General features: G+C 37.0%; 1 protein-coding gene and 2 pseudogenes across 1 annotated transcript; 2 read left to right on the plus strand and 1 right to left on the minus strand.

Annotated features, from left to right (window-relative positions):
- Positions 1 to 399: 399 nt before the first annotated feature.
- On the plus strand, positions 400 to 969 carry LOC149151516 (4-hydroxyphenylpyruvate dioxygenase-like; annotated as a pseudogene).
- A 2,449-nt stretch (positions 970 to 3,418) lies between these two features.
- On the plus strand, positions 3,419 to 5,792 carry LOC149151517 (4-hydroxyphenylpyruvate dioxygenase-like; annotated as a pseudogene).
- Positions 5,793 to 22,328: 16,536 nt separating this feature from the next.
- LOC149151518 (uncharacterized) lies at positions 22,329 to 22,757 on the minus strand. The gene is made up of 2 exons (XM_089443179.1): positions 22,598 to 22,757; positions 22,329 to 22,477 (listed from the first exon to the last, which is right to left on the minus strand). The coding sequence occupies exons 1-2, from the start codon at positions 22,755 to 22,757 to the stop codon at positions 22,329 to 22,331; spliced, it is 309 nt and encodes a 102-aa protein (XP_089299305.1).
- Positions 22,758 to 23,420: the final 663 nt, after the last annotated feature.

Consider the following 23,420-nt stretch of genomic DNA (forward strand, 5'->3'; position numbering starts at 1 on the left):
ATGTGTTTAATTTGAAAATAATTTTTTAGGTTTAATCGAAACAATTATCCATCAATAACAGAAACATAATCACCACACCAGAAAATCATGTAATTAATCTCATTTAATGCCTCTTGCTTGTGTTCTTCTACCTAAACAAACAATCTCCCTAAAATAGAAACCCATATTCAACTTGTGAACTGAAAATTTGTAGAGAAATTTTGAGGATTTAGAACCAGGAAAAATGGGAAAAGATGAGAACGGAGGAAAAATGGGAAAAGATGAGAACGGAGTTTCAAGCTTGTGAGATACTAACAACTTTGTTTTCCACAATCCCATGAGCAATCACTTTCAAGCGAAGAAATTCCACCATGTTGAGTTCTGGTGTGGTGATGCCACCCATACCCACAAGCACTTTTCATGGGGCTTGAATATGCAATTGTCATTGGACTTGAATATGCCATTGATGAGAACCGGAGTTTCAAGCTTGTGGGATACAACAACTTTGTTTTCCACAATCCCATGAGCAATCACTTTCAAGCGAAGAAATTCCACCATGTTGAGTTCTAGTGTGGTGATGCCACCAATACCCACAAGCACTTTTCATGGGGCTTGAATATGCAATTGTCATCGGACTTGAATATGCAATTGGTGGCCAAGTCCGATCAAAGCACTAGAAATCAGACATATTGCAGCTCCGCCATACAATACAACGATGTCACATTCATCTTCACGCCACCTTGTTCTTTGAAAATCAACCAATCCACCAACAGAATGCCCCACTCGACCTTCGATTCTGACGAGGTACAGAGATTCTTTGACGAGCATGGGCTAGGGGTTCGAGTCGTGGGGGTGCTTATCAAAGATGTTGGAGACGTTTTCCAGAAGAGCATAGAGAACAGTGTCGTGATTGTGCTGGAGCCACGTGATCTGTTGGACGAGGCCACGGGCAGGAAAATTTGTGTGTCGGAGGTTAAGTTTTTTAGATGAAAAAAGCAGTTATATATTCAATCATGGAGTAATTCATTACAAGTCTTCACATTCAGATTCGGCAGATAGATTTTTCTGACATCATACAAAATAGAGTTTTCTATCATCATACAAAAATAATGCTGAAACAGCCAACTGACCTGTTCAGGTGTTCCCGCATAATTCACCCAAAAAGAGGAGATAGTATGTAAACTGTTCATCTTCCTGTCTTCAGAAGGGGCAGTTTTTAGGAGCAGCATAGGGTTACCCAAGTATTATCCAGGAATTGGGAAAATCCCAGCTTCATGCCATGTCTCCTGCATTTTAATGATCACATGAAAACCATCAAGTTCTGTATTCAAACCAAGTTTTGATAATCTGTCTGCTTCAGAATTTAAGTTTCTGCTTACTTATGTGCTGTATGTATTGAGGGATTAGTGAGGGAACTCCAAATTTTCTTGATCTGCTTTAGCTAACCCTGTAGAGAGGATTTATGGATATTCGCATGTGAACCAAGTAGTCAATGACAATCTTGGAATAGTGAACCACAGCAGACCCCACAGAGCCATCACGTCCGTCGTTGTGTTGGTTCCAATACCAGTTTCTTTGTGTGGGTTCCAATACCAGTTCCCCAATAAACATGGTATGATAACTCAAAATATATATGGATGATAAATCCGCATCCATGGTATGATAACTCAAAATATATATGGATGATAAATCCGCATCCACATTTGTGATCCTGTAAAGCCCCATCGAATTTGTGATCCTGTGAAGCCCCATCGAAGTAACCGGTCGGAGGTTAAGCTTTACGAAGACAATGCTCTTTGTTTTATTAGCAATGACAATTTCGAGGACCCCTCTTTGCTCAATGGAATATGGTTAGTTAATTCCATTGTCCTACAGGCTCATTCGGGTCGACTACGTTGTTGGAAATGTGGAGAAACTGTTGGAAGCCATCGTCTATGCATATGGTCAGCTTTACATAACCAATCAATAAGAGTATTGTAAGCAATAGTGTCAAGAGCAACGCCTCGATCTTTTGATTCTTCAAATACTCTGTGAGCGTCAAACACTCTTCCTGCTTTGCATAGGGATTTGATGAGAGAGCGTACCACATATATGTATTGACTACCACCCTTAGCCAACATTTCTTCATAGGTCAAGATTGCCTCATCCAACCTGCCCACTCTGCCCGGGCCATCAATTAGTGCTGCACAAGCAACATCATCGGGAAGCAGTCCCATCACATCATAGAACTCCTTGAACACTCTCAAAGCATAATCCATTTGCCCAGCTTTTGCAAGCCCTGGCAAAACAGTACCCATAGTTACAAGGTTCGGAGAAAATTTGTTTTTCATATCTTCAAAGAGCTGGCAAGCTTCATCAATTCTATTTGTTTTTATGAAACATTCAATTAGTATGTTGTAAGTTATCTCATCAGGGTAACACCCATTTTCTGTCATCTCTTGCATTATCTTGAAAGCCATATCTACCTCTTTATTCTTACAGAGACCATTCAACATTGAATTGTGTGTAATAACATTTGGTGGGCATCCCTTTTCCCTCATTCGTTGAAATAACTCTATTGCTTCCTTAACCTTGCCATCTTTGCCAAGCCCATCTACCAGAATATTATATGTTATAACAGTGGGGAGAAGATTCATCTGCTGCATTTTGTGAAACATCTCCCATGCCTCGTCTGTTCTGTCTTCCTTGTAAAGAATATCAATCAAAGTATTGTTAGTGACAGTGTCTGGCTCACACCCACTTTCTATCATCTTCAAGGTCATCCCAATAGCTTCATCCACTTTTCCTGCCTTGGCATAGCAGCATATCATGATATTATACGTGATTACATCAGGGGACAGACCTGTCCGTTTCATTTCTTCAAAAAGTTCATTCACTTCTTTAATCCTTCCTACCCTCCCGAGGCTATCTATACAAACATTGAAGGAAACAACATTTGGAGGTGTGCATAAATTGTTCTTGTCTGGCAGCCGAGAAGAAAAAACCCAATGCCTGCTTTGGATCAGAATATGATTTAAGGACTTGTATTACATGGTCGGAAGTTAACCCACTGGCAGTACCTGCCTGATGTATTGGCGGGAAAGTCGTGTTAATTTTGGGATTTGGATGCGCGTTAATTGCCAGTACAGTTTGTACGCAAGAGACCTTCATTGAACACAAATTGAAAGATAATGCCCCACTTGTTTTTCTTCCTCTTTTGGACCGAAAGTGCCCCACTGTAGCAGACCCTTCTCCTACTCCTGCTCTGTATGTACAACTACAGACTAATTCCACTTCTCTTCCATTGGAAATTCCTATTAAACATGTCTCCATTACTCCTACCACGGATAACTAAATTACAGCAATTCAAAGGGGCCCAAGGGTTTACTGTCTGAAATGCAAATAGATTTTCACAGAATGATAAAAACATCAGACACAATCAGACTAACCCGTTAAAAGTATGCGTACAGGGCATGAAATTCAGAGGCAGAGGAGATACCTCCTTCGAGTGCTATGTGCCAGTGTCCATTTAGACTGGTTCGGTCTCATGAAGGGACGTTATCTTGAGCGAGTGGCCGGACCTGCCTTCTGTTTTCGACCTCCCATTTTGTATTACACGCAGAGGCACTTACTACTTGGCCTCCTTAAATCTATGAAGAATAACGTTACTGTCTTCAAATCATAAAGGAAAATGGTTTTGATCCGTTGAAGTTTTATGTTATTTTAAATTTAAAAGTGATACATTGCAAGAACATTGGTATTAAGAACATTTTATGGCAATATACGCAGATTGGTGCTACACTTTTTGATCATTGACCATCTAATTATCTGTTTTGGACTTACAATATCAGCTTTCATGTCTGGACAGGATTTTCAGAGCCATTTAATTCTTCTATTCCCCTTTCTGAGGCTTTGAATGACCAATTTAGGATGGATCTCCATTAAGAGGTCCTTCAGTATGTGCTTGGATGTGGAGGTTGTTGAATCTTAGTTGGATATGAGAGATTCTCTCCAACAAGATTTTCTCCTAGAATAGAATGTGGAGTTAAGTTGTTGTTGGCTTGAAGTCTCAATGGAATAGTATATTTATCTTTAGTTGAAAACCTCCATGTCTAAATTCACATTGAACTAGATGGAATAAACAATTCAATGTGTTTATGTGTGTTATGATTGTATTTTTGTGAATTATTGTGTTTCTTATTCAATTCTTTTGAAGTAAATTTGTTACAATAGTTTAGTTATTTTGAGAGCTAATCCTTGAAATAATTGAAGAAACCACAAAAGAGAAACTTTGTACATACATGTTTCCTATCATGTTGGAAACTCTATACATAAAGTAACTGACATTTATGTGGAACAACTTGCTCTTTTTGTCCTTCCCAAATTCTTCAAGGATCTCTTAAAGTACATAATTGTTTTATAAGCTTCCTAAGAACCTTAATATGTTCCTGGGTTGGAAAACTAAAATGGTATTTTATTATTAAACAAGGTCATTCTATGTAGGGTTGAAATTTGATATCCTACCTCACAAGTTAAGAATTTTTTATGAGAAGTTCTAATTTAAATACTCATTTCATCTAATGTTCAAATTTTAATTCTTTAGTTGATCTCTTAATGTACACAATTGTTCCTTCTCAAATTCTTTAGTCATCCTTTCCAAATTCTTCAATAATCCTTTATTGTATACAACTCTTTTATCAAGCTTCCTAAAGCTTTAGTATATTCTTAGAATACAAAAATAAAATGATATCTTGTTCTTTAACAATTCATTTTATGCATGGTTGAGAGAAAAATGCATATTATGCTAATTGAGGATTGTTTCTCGCTTGTCGAACTTATAGTATTGAATTCAACACACTAACACTTTACAACAATGAACTAACAATATTCATGATGAAAATAGCAATATGGAAGATTCATCTGCATAATGAAGGCGGCAATATGGGAGATTCCAATCACTTTCCAAGGCATTTTTTAAAATGTGGATGTGACAAAAGGTTGTTGTGGAAGGTGTTGTTTGTATATGGGAAATTTCTTGATCATTGTGTATAATCCTAATGTTGATAGATATGTCTACTAAGTGGTTCCAGTTAATGGGGCATTGATTTGAGCGTTCAATATATTCTTATTCTTTATCAAAGTATTCTTTTGTTGTATTTGTGTTCTTCAATTTATGCCTTACAGCGTTTCCTTTGCAACATCTGGTGCAAATGCTAGTTAATTCCATTGTCCTACAGGCTCATTCGGGTCGACTACGTTGTTGGAAATGTGGAGAAACTGTTGGAAGCCATCGTCTATATGGCCAAGATTACCGGGTTTCACCATTTTGTTGAATTGATGACATAAGACATCGGGATTGCAGGGTGTGGCCTGAATTCAATGGTGTTGGAGAGAAATAATGAGATCGTTTTATTTCTAATGTACGAGCTTGTGTTTGGGACCAAAAGAAAGTCACAAATAGACTTATTTGGAGCACAATGAGGGTCCCGAACTGGAGCATTTGGTTCTCATTTGCTCTAATATATTTGGAGGTCCCGAACTGGAGCATTTGGTTCTCATTTGCTCTGATATAGTTTCTACACGGAAGGAGATGCACATGGGCAATGAAATTTTAGGGTTTGAGTTCATGTCTAATCCTCCAACCACGTATTACAAGAATCTGTAGAGTTGCAAATGTGTTGAGCAAGAAGCAGATGGAGGAGTGAGAGGAGTTTCGGTTTTTGGTGGATACCGATAATCAAGGAGTGCAGATGGAGGAGTGCGAGGAGTTTGGGGTTTTGGTGGATACGGATAATCAAGGAGTGCTCTTGCAGATTTTAATTATTCATGTGTAATTAAATAATGTTTGCCCAACCCAAGGTTCTTTTAGTTATTTATTTTTAATTAAAAATTAAATTAATAATAATTAAGTGATTTTTTTAATAATAAGTTTTAAATATTCAATTCCTTGTAATAAAAATTTTGATGGCATTGAGATGGTATTAACTTTGTGGATTTTCATGTATTATTCACATGACTACATTTAAATCTATTTTAAATTTAATTTGTTTTCCAAAATTCTGAATTCCTAGTATTAAAAGGCAAAATTATTGACTAACTATATATTTCAATTTATTTCAAATTGATTTTGCTTTGAGGATTCCAACCGTACCTCATGTAGAAAAAGCCAAATCTATTAATCAATTCTATTGCATAGGTGGTATGATTTTGTAGTTGGTAGGTCCACTTGAAACCTACATGAAGAATCATGTCAACTTTCCATTTTTGGTTTGTTTTCCCACTATGAATAGGTATTCAGGTGAGATAGAGACATGTAAAATTGATTTTTTCTTTTATTTTGATCATGAAAAAGCCTTGGTTTTTACTGCATTGGATTTAGCATAATGTGAAAAAAAATCCTCGTTAATTTGGGTTGTGTCTTCAGATATTTGATTTAAATTCATTGATGGATTCATGGTAACATTAGGATAATTCCTCCTCGCAAATGTATGTGTAGATCCAATTCATCCATTTAGGGTCTTTTAGTGGGGGAAGGATTAGACAATGGAGGTCTCAATGAGGAGGAGTACATGTGAAGTGATTATGGACTTCATTTTGATAATATGTTATGGGTGTGCTCTGCTTATGCCAATGTGAATATTGAGATGGAAATAAGGGGAGGTGGGGGAATATTTTGGAACCAACATCAGCAAGAAGAGGAGGATGGAGTGTCAAGGGAGGTGTTTTATTATGTGGAGGTGAGCAAGTGATGGTAATAGTAATATGGTTTGGGTGGTGCAAGTTTCTAACTTGTATTTAATTGCTTATCATCGAAAATGATCAAAGGACTTGAAGAAATTGTTAGCCCAAAGATGAAGCACATAGATAAACAATAGTGAGATAAGCAAACACACATGAGGACTGGCATTGTGGTTCTTGATTCTCACCTCTATGAACCATTGTGAAATGTGTTGTATGAGATGCTTGTAAGTGGTGGAACCATGAATTGGTATATATGTAATTCTTGTCATGGGTGGAACTATGAATAGATCATCAAATGCTTGTTTGTCAGTGGTAGATCATAAAATGCTTCTCCATCGGTGGTCCATCATCATAACGGACGAGAATTCTAGGGAATCCATTGGTATTAGTCAATACACACACATGATGGTGTTTCTAAAGGGGATAATGGAAAGGAATATACACAATAACATATACATATTATTTTTACTCTAGTTGATCATGTCGAAGTAGGTATGGACAGGATATTCAATTAGCAATTATCACTAAAGTTAGTGAAATTTGGAAACAAAAAATTATCTTTGAAATTTTGAAAATAGAGTTTTCTAAAAAAAAATTATATCATATTTATTCTATTAGAAATAAGAGTTTTTATATTTAGTGATTTTGTTTTTCAAGATGATCTTCCCAAATCTTCTATTCCTTTGATGTATCTTTGAACCTTTGGGGGCAATTGCTAGTTTAAACGATCTCTGAATTGTGTAGTTCAAAATCCAAGGGAGTGGGTCAAACTCGGGCCACATATTACGTCATGTCAGATTCAATATTTGCAAAATCCTTACTCTTGAACCCAACAAGTAAATAATTAGGGAAGGCAATAGGAATTTCCATGTCAAAAAATTGAGAAACTAACAATGTAAGATCTTCAATGACCTAGTGGCTTTTAAACAATGGAGTGCATTCTCACTTTACTAAGAGAGAACTCAAATGGGTCACAACAACACGAACTTGTTCAATGACATAAGACTAAATGGTATATTAATAAATTACCCAAGTACAAAATAAGAAGATAGTAAATGAACATTACAACCTCGTTGTCTACATTGGTTATTCAATAGCCTCCCATTGAACAATAACTTAATGCATCTTCATATTCACTACATTTCTCTTGGAGTTATCATGCCTTAAGACCATAAGAGCTTTGATACCATGTTAAGAAAAATAACACAAGAAAGATACATTAATTTGGTAAAAAATGTGATAAGTCATTTTCATTACTATTCTTATTTTATAATATTTATTCCAATTATACAAATTTATATTTCATGGATGAAACCACCTCATAAATTAGATTTCCTCTTATGTAAACACATCATCAAGAGACAAAGCTAGAGGAGGAAAAATAAAATCTGATACACACTTAGGGTAAAACCTATATCTTATAATGTGAAATACATAAAGGTAGTATAGGACTTCATGGTTGTACAGGGAGTTGAAGAATTGGTTGACATTGGATTAACAATAGGTTGTGAGTTTGTGGTAAATAATCAAAGGGTTATTGAACAATTTGTGTGTAGCTATGTTGTTCTATTTCCCTTATTTATAATCAATGGAACAACAAGAAAACTTTAATTATCTCTATGCTTTGTCATGGCATATAATACTTGTTGAAAATGAATTATGGAGTGTAGCCAAAATAATATATCTTGAGAGATGACATGAACCATGATTTCAAAGGAATCTGTATTATTTATGCAGCATTCATTGTTATAATGTGCTTTTTTATTTACACAATCATGTATATAATGTTATAAATGTATATAACAACTAAATCAATTAATGTCTCCTCTCCTTGGGCCTATTTTAATGGGGCTTCACTTTCCAGTGGATTTTTTGGGGGTGAAAGTTCTTTACATGCAGGAACATCACTCCTTTAAACTTCAGATTGGATTCGGGTGTGGCTCAAACAACTTTGTAGAATTGTTAGCTCTCAAGCTCCTCATATGCTTTGCTATTGAAAAGGATTGTCATACTTTATATATATTTAGAGACTCCATGGTCATTATTAATTGGTTAAATGAGACACAAAGATGCCATAGTCACACAGTGATGCCTATTCCAGAACAAACGCTACAATAAAACATGCTTTTGATCAAATTTATTGGCATCATATTTATAGGGAGCACAATACTACAACAGATGCCTTATCTAAAGATGGTGCTAAACAAGATTTGGGCATTTGGAAAATTTATGAACAACTAGGTGATGAATCTCATGAATATTTCCACAGACCCTTCATTGATGAATTTCAGCAAGCTCTATAACAGGAGGATATGGTATCTCTTCTATGCTATTTACTTTTGCTCATATATCTTGATCATGGATGGTTGAAGATTATGTTATGCTTGTAATGATTTTATGGAAGGTTATATGCACTTTGTACAAAGACATAGTATGTATGAACATGGGTTGTTTATTGGCCAAGATATTTCGTTTTTGTTGTTGACAGACAATTTTATCATAATGCATGATGATGCATCAACATAATGTAATTTTTTCATTTTCTGATGAAAAGTTACAATTTTTTTCTAAGGAAAAAAAATGCTATAAATCTAGGAATAGACATCACATCATATTTTTCTATTCATAGAAGGAACATGAAGGGACTAATGTCAAAATAAGCCAATCAACAAAACATTCCAAATAACCCAAGTTCTTTAATTATCTCTATGCTTTATCATGGCATAGAAAACTTGTTGAAACAAATTATGGAATGGAGCCAAAATAAGATATCTTGAGAGATGACATGAAGCATGCTTTTAAAGGAATTTGTATTGTTTATGAAGCACTCATTTCTATAGTATGTATTTTTTATTTACATAATCATGTAGATTGTGCTATAAATGTTTTATTTATAGAAGGAACATGAAGGGTTGTAATGTCAAAATCAATACAATCGAAAAAACGTTCTAAATAACCCAAGTACTTTAATTATCTCTATGCTTTGTCATGGAATACAAAACTTGTTGAAAACAAATTATGGAATGGAGCCAAAATAACATAGCTTGAGAGATGGCACGAACCATGGTTTTAAAGGAATCTATACTATTTACGAAGCACTCATTGCTATAGTATGTTTTATTATTTACATAATCATGTATATTATGTTATAAATGTAGGAATAGACATCACATTATATTTTATATTTATAAAAGGAACATGAAGGGGTGTAATGTCAAAATCAAGGCAATCAAAAAAAAATTCCAAATAACCTAAGTACAATGTCTTGTACAAGTGATGAAAAACTGAAGCATGGAATTCAAGCAACAACCATAGTTTGAGCAATGAATGATGATCATCAAAATTGAATGTTACAAGTATATTTTGGCATGTTTATCTGTATTGAAATTGAACATGTTTTTTAATATAACTTATTGTCTTAATTGGATGATGACATGCTACCAATAGTTGTACCAGGGCAACAGGTTTGGGAGGAGTGATAGATGACCCAAGAAGAAAACTAGTCCTTTCCTTTCTTGGAGTTTGGATTTAGCCTAGAATAGCCTGGCATAAGCTTACACTTCTTTTAATGGAGTAAGACTCACTTCCTTCGAGGACATTTCAAATCTCATTATAACTGGGGACTCAAAGAACACCACTAGATATATTCAATTGGGTTCATCCCATTCGATTTTCATTGTTCTTCCATAATCAAATGCATAAAGTACCTCCTAAGCTCTTTTGGTCAACTCTCATGCTTCTTTGTGCTCTAGGATAACAATCAAAGTGTTGATCACGATGCAAATAAATCCCTTCTCAATTCATAATGAGTCTTAGTACTCAACTGGAGGAGTTCCACCTTTCCAATTCGATAATGGTTGCTCCCTTCTAGCCAACACATGGTGGGAATTGTCCCTTGTAGACAGTTTCTGATCACAAAATTGTGTCAAGGCACCAAGATATGGGGTTTTAAAAAAAAGTTGTTGAGGGTTAAACTTGTTGCTTTAAAATGTATAGCACATTCCCTCTAGAATTTAACCCAAATACCTGCTTTCAACCTTGACAGATACCAATAACTATAGATGAACAATGAAGACTACATGACTAATATAGATAATGTTAACACTCGCCTAAACATACCAGCTATATGTATAATGAGAAAACACATGGAATAACACTCAATGGATGAGAAAAGAACATATCTATATCACATGAAATCATGGCAACAATCAATAGTTATAGAGGGATAACATAAACATGTTCATATTTTAATCTTAGTATTAAAAATAAAATTGTCAGATAATATAGCGGAAGTTGATCCTCAACTTAACTTCTCAAGTGTTGCATATGACTCAAATAAGTTCAAAAGAAAAAAATGATGGCAATTACAAGAAATAACACCCACAAAATAAAACAATTTGCCATAAGTTGAAATAAGAATCTTTAGATTAAATTTGTTGAAAGAAAAGTGCACAAAAATATAGATTACAAGTATTTCTGCAAAATCCCACCACTCTATCATCTTCAACTGAATTTTTATTATTTAGAAACCTAGGGCTCTGCCAAGAATTATGTAACAAATTTCTAAAGACATAAATGATCTTAACACATATAGAGATGTGATGTCTCAACTCCCAATAAATAAGGAAAACTCTGCCACCTAGAGGCACACTAATGATGTACACACAAATTACAATTTGGAAATTTTCATTCTACAATTTATGTCCATGTATGAAAAAGAAAAGGCGGACTATGTATTGATGTGTTTTTACATATTGTAGGTAAGGGTTGATGACACTAACAAATTGGATTATATAATATAAATAGTGGTGCTTTTGGAAATTAAATTAAACATTCTTGTCGTATTGGAGAATAAATTAAACTTTGGAAGAAAAGACATTTTACAAATATGTGTATTTTTCTTGAACAAGGCCCCACGTGATATGTTTAGCTTTTAGGCATCTCTCAACTAGATTTTATGAAGTTTAGGACAACTTATGCCAATTCATTTTCATGGAAAGTGTAACCATGATCAGCTCTATTTATAACTTGAAGAATATGATTTGTTATAATCTTATCTTTTCCAAAGCTAAAAACACATAATTTCATTTCAACTTTTGAAAAAAAATGAGCAAAAATACATTTTGCTTATGTTAAAAGCATTCGATATCTGCAACCTTATGACTTAGGAGTAGGGGAAAAGTTCTAAAAATAGAAAATACAATGGGGAAGATTAAGTGATATAAAAATAACTAATCTTCTCTTTCTTTCTGTTCTTGCTCTGGACTGTCTACCATCCTCCTAAAGGATGGTCAATAGGAACCATTTCCAAATCGCTCGTGGTTTTTTCTAGTGGGTGTTCTTTGTCTGAATCTAAAATTTCTAAGACATGAACTCTCTTTGTGCCCATCATCTCATCCTCTTTATGTGTCACATTTTAATGTTGTTCTTGTTCATGGATATTGTAATTTTGGACCATTCTTTTTGTGGGTTGCATTACCATTTTGGACCTGAGTACCCCCTTCTTCTGGGTTTGGAGGGTTCTTTATGATTTCCCCTTCTTCTTCCTTTGTGAAGTAGGGATCAGAAGGTTTCCATCCTTTTCTTTTGCACACCTACCATTTTTGGGTATTTTTTAACCTAAGGGAATGTGTCCTGCAAGTGTCCTATTTTGTAGCAAAATCGGCATATGAATGTCATATTTTCATAATCTAGTAGTTGAGTCCATTGGAAGTTTTTATGTTTCAGCTGAATGTGATAAGGTAGGTCTTTACTTAGATCTATTTCTACGCATATTGTGGTAAAGGTAAATAACCCTTTTATGTTCTCTCATAGTCCATATTTTTGAATGACCCCAAGGTATTTCCAATTTCCTTAAGGACCTTGTGATGCCATAATGGAAGGGGAAGATTAAGTAACCTTATCCATGATCATCTAGACTTATGCAAGAACACAATAGAATACAAATATAAACATAACCATAGAGATGCATTAGAAATAAAACTTCATTTCATTAATATCAAAGAACTAAAATATGCTTACATGCAGAATAGAAATAAACTAGCTTGGGCGATGATAGCTTATCCATGAGAAGAGATGTGGTGGCTACATGCCACTGAACTGTGTTAAAATGAGGCTCGAAGGTCTATTTATTATTGAGAAAGAATATAAAACCCCAAACACCCAAAAACGTAACCCTAGGAGACGAAGCACCAAAACTATGGGCCCCATTGGGGTAAATTCGTACATCAACTTCCCAGGGTCGTGACTTTGGCATACGATATCCATTTGGCATGCACGATACCTTGTTAGAAAGATCTATCCAAGTACTATAGATTTTGACTGAAAACGTCAAATTAAGACTCATGTTTTCTTGCTTTTCCAAAAAAATGTAGTTTAGGGCCTCAAAATAGCTCTAAAAGTTCAGGACCTGAAAAACTGCCAAAAATAGTAAATTGTGCTATAATTACGGAAATGGAAATAAATAATGGTACAATGGTGGGGATCCAAGTGGAATAGGTGGGTGGCCACCAATATATGCCTAGATTAGTCCTCCCCCCTTAGGAAGCAATGGACCCCATTGCGTTGAGTGCATCCATGAGATGGGAAACTTCTGCTGGACTTGGTCCCTGGTGAGCCACTTGCCTTGGTGCAGGAGCTAGCCAACTTTAACAACCCGATATAGTTGGATATTCTACTGGCGAGTGTTCTTGATTTGTGTGTCCATGATCTGATCAGTTGTGGCATGTTCCATGCAGTCTGGGTTTAGCTCTATTGGTGTGAGTTGTTATGCAATGTCTAATGTCCAATAATGTTGGAAAGTATGGCCAAAGGTGGTCTACATTGAACATTGGGTGAAGGCCAAGGAATGGGGGAATTTTGAGCTCAAAAGAATTGTCTCCCACAGCCTTGGTAATGGTGTAAGGGTTATATAAGAGTGATTTGAGCTTTCTATGGGCTCTGGTAAGGCGTTATTTCTGCAAATGCATCCAAACTTTGTCGCCCACCTGAAACTTGTGTGGCACCCAATGTTGATCATGTCGTTGCTTGTACTTGGCATTGGATTTCTCCAAGATTTCATGAACCTACTGGTGGATGTGCTGGATGTGTTCAATAAATTTGGTTTATTTATCAACCTCAGACAGTACATGAGTGGATTATGTTTGTGTACTCACATGAGGCAGGGCAACATCAATCAGACACAATGGTTGAAATCCTAGACCCACTTGAAAGGGAATGCGACTAATCGAGCTATGGAGAGCTCTGTTATAATTATGTTGCACATAGAGAAGGCTCTCATCCCAGGTTCGTGGATGTTTAGAGATGTACATGTGGAGTATGTGCACTAGCATCTTGTTGACGACCCTTATCGAGCCATCAATGTGGGGATGGAACGCAGTAGAATTGGTGAGCTTGGTGTCCAAAAGTGTCCAGAGGCTTGACTAGAATGTGCTAAGGAAATTGTTAGCTCGGTCTGATATAATGGTATGCGGGATCCCAAAATGTACCCACACTCATTCAAAGAAGAGTTTCGCAGTGTCCTCTATTGTGATACTCTTCTTATAGGCTGCCAATATAGCCATCTTAGAAAATATATCCACAACCACAAATATACAGTAATTACCATGCTTGGTAGAAGGGAGGCCAGACATATAGTCCATGGGGATGGATTCCCAAGGCTGGCTGGGAGTAGGCAGAGGAGTGTACAAGCCTTGCTTCTTGATGGTTGGTTTAGCGATGACACAAGCAGTGCAGGATCTGATATATTTCCCAACATCATGTCGGAGTTTTGGCCAATAAAAGCACTTTTGTAGTACGACCACAGTTTTCTCCACACAAAAGTGTCCTGTGACCCGATTGTGGTGCGCCTCCCAAATCAACTTGGAATTCTTGCTTGAAGGAACACAAAGGTGGCCCAAGTAGCATAATAATGTGTCCTAGAGGTGGAAATCAGGAACTTGATTGCCATCCACTAGCATCTGGTATATGGAGGCGAACTCTGGATCATTTTGTATAGTTGCGGCCATCCAAGGTCTCGTGGCCACAAGAGTTAAGAACAGTAGTTAGTGTTGCAACTAGGGGTTGGTTGAGGTAGTCTGCAACATGATTGGTGCTACTCTTTTTTAATTTAATGTTCAAGTGGAATTGTTAAAAATATGTAGACCACTTCTGATGGCGATCGTTATGCAACTTCCCTTGTGTCTGCATAAACTAAAAAGGTGGGTGATCGATGTGGATGATCATCTCCTTCCCCAGAATGTAAGGCTTCCATTGCTGACAAGCCTGCACGATGGAATATATCTCTTTATCATAGGTGGGGTACTTCTGAATTGTATCAGAAAGTGTCTCACTATGATAGGCCATTAGATGCTCGTGTTGGGTAAGGATTGTACCAATAGCATAGTTGGAGGCATTTGTCTAAATTTCAAATGGCTACTACAGGTCTTGCAATGTGAGTATCGATGCAGAGAAGAGGCGACGCTTCAACTCAATGAACTCCTTCTGTTGGTACTCCGACGAGGAAAACTTTGCTTCCGCTCTGCCCTTGGTAATTTGACTCAAAGGCCAAGTGATATGGGAGAATCCCAACACGAACTTCTAATAAAAATTTGCAAGGCCCAAAAAGCTGCGAATCTCTATTAAAGTGTTCGGGGTTGGCCAATCCCAAATTACTTGGATCATAGTCGAATCTGCATGCACGCATCGCTCATCTATGATGTAACCTAGATATTCGACCTAGCTCATATCAAAGGTGCATTTCTCCAAGTTGGAACACAGTTTGTGTTTCCGTAGGGTTTGAAGGCCCTGCCAAATGTGTTGCAAGTGTTCTTCCCAACTCTTGCTAAATATGAGGATGTCCTCCAGATAAACAACCACGAATGAGTTGGTGAAGGGTCACAAGATGTCATCCATTAGCCTCATAAAAGTAGCATGGGCATTTATTAACCTGAAGGTCATAACCAACCCTTCAAAAAGGCCTTCCTTGGATTTGAAGGCAGTCTTCCATACATCTGAGGGCTCTATTGGAACCTGGTGATAGCCAGAATTGATATCGATCTTGCTGAAATACTTAGCCCCTTTAGTTGGTCCAAAAATTCATCAATCTATGGGATTGGATACCTGTTCTTGATAGTGATTTTGTTTAGTGCCCGATAATCAATGAAGAGCCTCCAAGTACCATCCTTCTTGTGTAAAAGTACAATCGGGCTCCTACAAGGCGGGGAACTTGGTATGATGTTAACTTTTTACAAAAACTCTTGGAATTACCACTTCACCTCTTCATTTTCTAGAATGGAGTGATGATATATCTACTTCTTGGGTACAGGTGCTATGAGATTCATATCGATCGAATGCTTGACCTAACAATGCAAGGGTACCGTTGTGGGTGAGGAGAATATGTCCCTGTATTCTTCCACGAACTTATCCACCTGCTTTTGTTGTGTGTAGGGACCCTTCCCGGGTGCCATGGATGTGGCCACTATATTCCCCTTACTTCGAGAGTGAATTAGGAAGAAAAAAAAATTCCCAGTATGGGAGATGATCTTACTGCGTTGCTTAGTAGAGATCAAAGAGATGGTGGTAGGTGGGGCTACCTGTTGTATCCTGTATAACTTATTACCCAAAGAAATAATAAGAGTGTGAGGCCTCGTGTTGGGTCCCTATAATACTAGTGATTACCCCATTACTATTGTAGTTATACCCCTTATTTATATTTTTGTGCCCCTATTACCCCCATATTGTTATTTCTGTGCCCCATAGAATCCCTCTATTGTTATTTTTGTGGCTTTATATTATTATTGTTAGGTCGGCTGGATTATATTGTGACTCCTTAGACTCCTATATATAGAAAGGAGGTTTTTCATTTGAATCATCCAATAATTGTTCATTTATGTAATGTAAAGGAGGTTGCCCCCTCGAAGAGGCTGAATTCTAAGGCGTTGATCTACCTTTTCTATCTTTTCTTGAGCTGGTTTCATAACATTTGGTATCAAAGCTTTGGATTCTAGGGTTTCGCTGCTCCAAACAGGTCATCGTGGCATTTTAGCTATAACTTTTTTCTGTGACGTTTCAGAAGTCGTAAAAAAACCCATTTGAGAAGAAATCGCGCTAAACCTTGGGTCCGAATTTCAGAGCTTTTCACACGATATTTGCGGAGATATGATCTGAGGAAGTTGGTCTTTTTGCAGACTCCTGAATTACATTCAAAACAGGTGACCTGGGGAAAATCGTCATAACTTTCTCTCTGGGGATCGGATTGAAATTTCGTAAGAAGGTATAGAAAGAAGACAGACTGTAGTTCTTGTATGCATTTTTCAGATCCAGAGGTCGAAACAGTGACACGTGGCACTTCATACAAGTTCGCTCTTCGGGAAAGGTCTATAATCAGGTCATCTTGGGAGATTGTGCATAACTCTACCTTAGAGAATCCAATTTGGATCAGACTGGTGGCATTGGAAAGAGGACATAGAGGGCTACTATAGGTCTCAATTTCAGAACTTAAAGATCTGAAAGTACAGAGTTACAATCGTTTCAAGTTCGAGCTCCTAAAATCAAGAAAAAGCAAGATGAGGAAGTTTGATGGCAAGGATCCGGTAAATTGGATACTTCAGATGGAGCAATATTTTGATCTACATGGTGTACAATTGATACAAAAGGTATGTATTGCATCTTCATATTTAGAACCAGATCAATTTTTATGGTACAAAGGGCTTTGTTCTCGTAAACAACTTGTTACATGGTCAATTTTCACGGAGGAAATGATAGCACATTATGAGGATACAAAGAGCAACACCTTCTTTAGAGCAACACCACAACAATTGGAAAGAGTAAAAGGGCTTTGTGACATAGTGGAAAGCAAAATTATGGAAACCAGGAAGCGTACCCCTCACAACTATGAAGATGGAATTGTTGTTTCTCCTAGCCTTCCACAACCTACAAGGTTTACACCACAACAATTGGAAGAAAAAAGAGAAAAAGGGCTTTGTTACAATTGTGATAGAAAATCCACTAAAGGTCATAAGTGTGCTGAGAAGAAATTATTTTACATAGAATATGAAGAGGAGGAAGAAAAGGATCAAGAAACATCAAAAGAAGAAGATATACTCCAGGACCCCACCCCAGAGAAAGAAGAAATGAATCAGACCATATCTTGTAAAGCATTGGCAAGAATTACCACTCCTCAAACTCTCAATATAGAAGGACATATCAAGAAGAAAAAGGTGCAAGAAGTGAAAGATCACATCAAGAAAGAAGAAATGAATCCAACCATATCTTGTCATTCATTGTTCGAAATTACCACTCCTCAAACTATCAAGATAGAAGGACATATCAAGAAGAAAAATGTTCAAGTGAAAGATCACATCAAGCATCAAGAAATGAATCTGACCATATCTTGTAAAGGATTGGAAGAAATTACCACTCCTCAAACTCTAGAGATAGAAGGACATATCAAGAAGAAAAAGGTTCAAGCAGTGAAAGATCACATCGAGCATCAACAACAAGTTCTCCAACTTTTAAAGGATAACGCCACTTCGGCGCAAAATCAAACGAAACAACAAGTAGATCAACATCGTAGTGAAAAATGTTTTGATGTAGGTGATTGGGTATTTTTACTACTACATCTCAAGCAAGCCATTTATGAGAAGGAAATGTTGGCAATACTACATGCACTTAAAAAATGGCGACCTTACCGAATGGGAAGACTCTTCAAGGATGAGGATGTGGAAGCATTGTTTTGTGCTATTTATATTATCCAAACAGATTGGATAAATGAAGCAAGGGATGAATGGAAGAAGGACGAAGAAGTATGGCCACTTATTCAAAAGTTGCAAAAGATCCCAATTCAAACAGTATTGCCAGAACTTAACGAGGAAGGAAAAATTATATTGGAACTGGAAGCAGTCACAGAAACAAAAACTCGATAGCTACGAAATCGATCAATTTCAGAGTATCTTATCAAGTGGAAGAACTTATCTGCTGAAGATTCCACATGGGAGGATGAGAATTTTATGCAGAAGTATCCATAACTACTCAAGCATTGAGGACAACACTTTTTTGAAGGAGAGGGGCATGTTGGGTCCCTATAATACTAGTGATTACCCCATTACTATTGTAGTTATACCCCTTATTTATATTGTTGTGCCCCTATTACCCCCATATTGTTATTTCTGTGCCCCATAGAATCCCTCTATTGTTATTTTTGTGGCTTTATATTATTATTGTTAGGTTAGCTGGATTATATTGTGACTCCTTAGACTCCTATATATAGAAAGGAGGTTTTGTCATTTGAATCATCCAATAATTTTTCATTTATGTAATGTAAAGGAGCTTGCCCCCTCGAAGAGGCTGAATTCTAAGGCGTTGATCTATCTTTTCTATCTTTTCTTGAGCTGGTTTCATAACACCTCGACTCATACACAACATGAAACTTCCACAAGTATGGTTGGCCTAATAATATATCACAAACTTCAAGAGGAGCAAAATCACATAATACCTCATCCATGAAGGGCTTGATGTTGTATGTAAGGTAGCACTATTGGCTGAAGCGAAGATCTCGTCCTTGGTGAAGCCACCTGATGGTGTATGGATCTAGGTTTGATGTGGTCGGTAGTCCTAACTACTTCATGACCTCTACTAAAATGAGTTTCTTTTGGCTCCTACTCTCAACAATGAATTGCAATAGTGAACCCTTCACCCATATTTGTGAGTGGAAGAGACGCTCCCACTCCTCTGGATCTTTAGCCTCAATATTCTAGATCTTGGTGGTGGAAATAGTGGAACTGGGCTCCACATCAATAATTTACTTCCCTTTTTCATTCCCCTCATCGGGTTTTGACTCAGAATCGGAACATGCATTTGACTTTGAAGCCTTCAGCTCGGCCACTAATGGCTTCTTGGCTCGACACTCACTTGTGTTGTGAGTGGGTCTCTTATGGAACTCACACCACTTTCTTGTGTCCTTCTTTGTCTTCGTGTTGTTTTTCTTTTCTTGTGGCTTCGACAGGTTGTCTTGGGTCACCCCGCCTTGGCTTTGTCCTTTGTTCTGTAGTTTGGGGGCACTTTTCCCTTTATTCAGATTCACAGATCCATAGTCTCGCTTCTTCTATTTAAACTTCTGCTTGATCTTGACAATGTATCAGTATGTGACGCCAAGCGAGGAGATGTCCAGGAAATCCATCTTGTCCTAGATGTATTTGTGTAGACAACCATGGTACTTGAGTACTAGATGTCATCCAGAATCCTTGATACCCAACTTCGTGCAAAGGGTGTGAAAATTATTTGTGAACTCCAACATGTCTTGGTCCCTTCCCTGCTGCAGTGTGGTCCATTTTATGTACTCATCTTCATAGCTCCCGACAAGGTAATACTTCTCCTTGATGGAGTCTTGAAAAGAGTTCCAAGCGCATGCGGCTAAAAAACAGTGAGGGTCCCCTCTCGTCCTTTTGCTCACAATAGCTTTCCCACCAATCCTTGATGTGGGGGGTGTCTTTGAGGAGTGAAAAACTAATCTTTTACACATTCAATAAATTGTGAACCGAAAAATACCCTTCCAACAGATTTAACCATCTATCTATGATGTTTGCATCTATCTGGCCTTCAAATATGGGAATGTCAAGGTTGACTTATACTGTGAAGGGAGTGGTGCGTCCAGAGTGGCTTCCAGAAGAATATGTATCACCTGTGGGCATCCGCCAAAGGATATGGGCAAAGTTGTCCATCATCGCATTCCTTTGTCGCTCGAGGGCTTCTTCGAGCAATATTTTGAAGGGATCTCCTGCTCCCTCATCTTTATTTTCTTCCACCATGGGAGGTCATCGGGGTTTGCGAGGCTGGTATTGTAAGGGTTCAACTAGTTTGAGCCCTAATTCCTTATACCCTAGCCTCGTTGGGGACATGCAAAGAAAAACAAAGAAAGAGCAGGTCACTATGATACCACTAATCCGGACTTATGCAGGAATCCAATAGAATACATATATAAACATAAACACATAGATGCAAAAAAAATAAAACTTCATTTCATTGATATCAAATAACTTAAATATGCTTACATACAGAATGGAAATAAACTAGCTCGAGCGATAGTAACTTTTCTTTGAGAAGAAATGTGGCGACTACATGCATCTGAGTTGTGTTACAATGAGGCTTGAAGGCCTATTTATCATTAAGAAACAATGGAAAACCCCAAACATCTAAAAACCTAACCCTAGGAGATGAAGCACCAAAACTATAGGCCCCGTTGGGGTAAATTAGTACATCGACTTCCTGGGGTCATGACTATGGCATATGATCTTTGTTTTACATGCACAATACCTCATTATAAATATTGATCTCAGGACTATAACTTTCGACTGCAAACATCAATCAATGCCGCATGTTTGTTCGTTTTCCAAAAAAGCGTCGTTTAGGGCCTCAAAACGGCTCTGGAAGTTCAGGACTCGAAAAACTACCAAAAATAATAAATTGTACTACAATTAAAAGACTAAAAGAAATAATGGTACAATGGTGGGGATCTAAGTGGAATAGGTAGGTGGCCGCCAATATCCACATGGATCATATACTGGTATTTTTAACACCGCCATTGTTGTGGCATCAAAATATGGAAACCAAGGGGTAATGAAGAGCCCTGCATTTCTCTAGAACTAGGGCCCTTCTTTCAACACTCTCTCCAAATATTCCTAGGTATCAAATTGAATAATGAAGAAACCTTTTGAGAATAGGTATATGTCATCTTTGATGGTCCAAGTTGTAAAAACCCATTGATGCAGCATCAGAGCTAGACCAAAAACCATTGCATCTAAAAATCGTTGCACTAGATTCAAGAACAAAAAAATATAATTTACCTATGTTAGATTTACCTCCATGGCAGGAACTTGTTGTTGTTGTTCAACAATGTAAAGTATATGATTGCATTGTGACAGATTTTTTGGATTAGGACCTTTAACCTATGTCACATCCTTGTAGGAGACTGAGCCTCCAAGGTTCTTGGATCCCGAGGTACCCCCACACAGCCTCAACAACAAAACAATGGTAGATTTTATAGCAATGCCATAATCCTTTAGTTGTGAAGAATATTGCAATTGTCTCCCTTTGTAAAGAATATGTTGCATGGCTATAAGAACCCCCAACTAATTCTCAAAAAGTTGCTTTAATTATGCCCCCAAAACCGATCCAGGGACCTGATTTTGGATCGAGTTTCCACTAAGGGTTTTGACGAAAATCTGAAAGCCTACCATCTGAAAAGGATATTTAAGAACCCTTGCCAATCTGATAGAAATGAATCATGAGAATTTTTCATTATATATTCTTTGTTCGGAGTAGGTCCTTGTTGAATCCATCCAACTTTAGTTGGACAACCTTACAACCATATGACAAGCCCTTCCTCATCGACAACAAAGCCTCCCAAGAGATTCTCGACTTCAAAGACTACATATATTGTTATTGGAGACTTCATGAACCATATGTTATGTGCATATTCTCCTTGTCTGCATATATCTCTTTGTTTTTCAATCTATCAAAAATTTTCATGACAAAAGACAAAACAATGGAAAAACCACAACCACAAGTATTAAAATATGAATCCACAATATTTATGGTCTCTAAATCGATATTTATTTGCAATTTCATGACATATTCATAGGTGGGAATGCTAACTAGACTTGTTTCATCGTTGGGGTTGTTATTGTCCGATTTGTTATAATCTTATCAAATTCAAAGGCATCCATAACATGTATAATCTCATCCTTAGAGTTGTGAATAGTCAACACCATGAAATTTTTAGGAATATACAATGTTGTCAATTTCATATATGTTTGAATTTGATCGATAAAACTCTCCTTTGTGACATGTTATTGCATATTCCTAGATCTATTCTTAAAATCAAAAAATCTATCATCATTGATACTACGTTCAAAATATTTACCCAAGCGCTCCTCTATGCCTTTGTCCAAGGCATATCGTCCACTAATATTAACAACACTACTAATATGATGATATTTAGAAGCATAGTGTAACATGACATTGCCTCCTTTATTGTGTCCAATGATAGTGTTCACTTTACGGTCCTTTCCAAAGAAATACATATTTACAAAATGCAAATATTCAACCTCCATCTAGAAATTAGCCTTCACTTTCCCCATTTCCTAAAATTTCAAAGCAAAAGGAACTAATCCTTCACTTACTAATGAGGTTTCTAGATGAATCAAAGTGACACTTTACCAATAATTGTATCTGTAAGTTGAGATTATCTATGAGAATTTTTCAAAATAGGAGGCCTTTGGAAACAACTCAGATAACGTTAGGCTTTGCGGTCAAAATCGCTAGACTTAAAATATTGGAAAACCACTGCTCATTGTGAATGCTAACATGGTTATGTCGTGTGATGAAAACATAGAAAAAATATTGTTGAAGCCAATAAGTTGAATCAGGGGGGTCCCTAATGGTATTGGAAACCACTAGGGGAGAGGGGGGACAATATGGTTCATTCTTTGACATGTTTCGAAAGTAATTTAGCACTAACTAACAAAAGAAACCCCCCCCCCCCCCCAACTATGTTAAACATCAAGCATGAGAGGGGGGCACAATAAACGATGTCTATGGACTAAACCTACTCATTTCTCATTGTTGATTTATCACCTAGCAAATGCTTATGTAGATAACCACATCATTTCACAACTCTCCCTCTCTCTCTCTCTTGTGACTTTGTCTTTGGATTCACTCTACATCCCTTTTATTGGAAATTAAAT

This window comes from Pinus tabuliformis, chromosome 9, assembly GCF_031772625.1.
Source record: "Pinus tabuliformis cultivar Carrire ecotype Pingquan chromosome 9, CPIR1, whole genome shotgun sequence".
Classification (NCBI taxonomy): Eukaryota; Viridiplantae; Streptophyta; class Pinopsida; order Pinales; family Pinaceae; genus Pinus; species Pinus tabuliformis.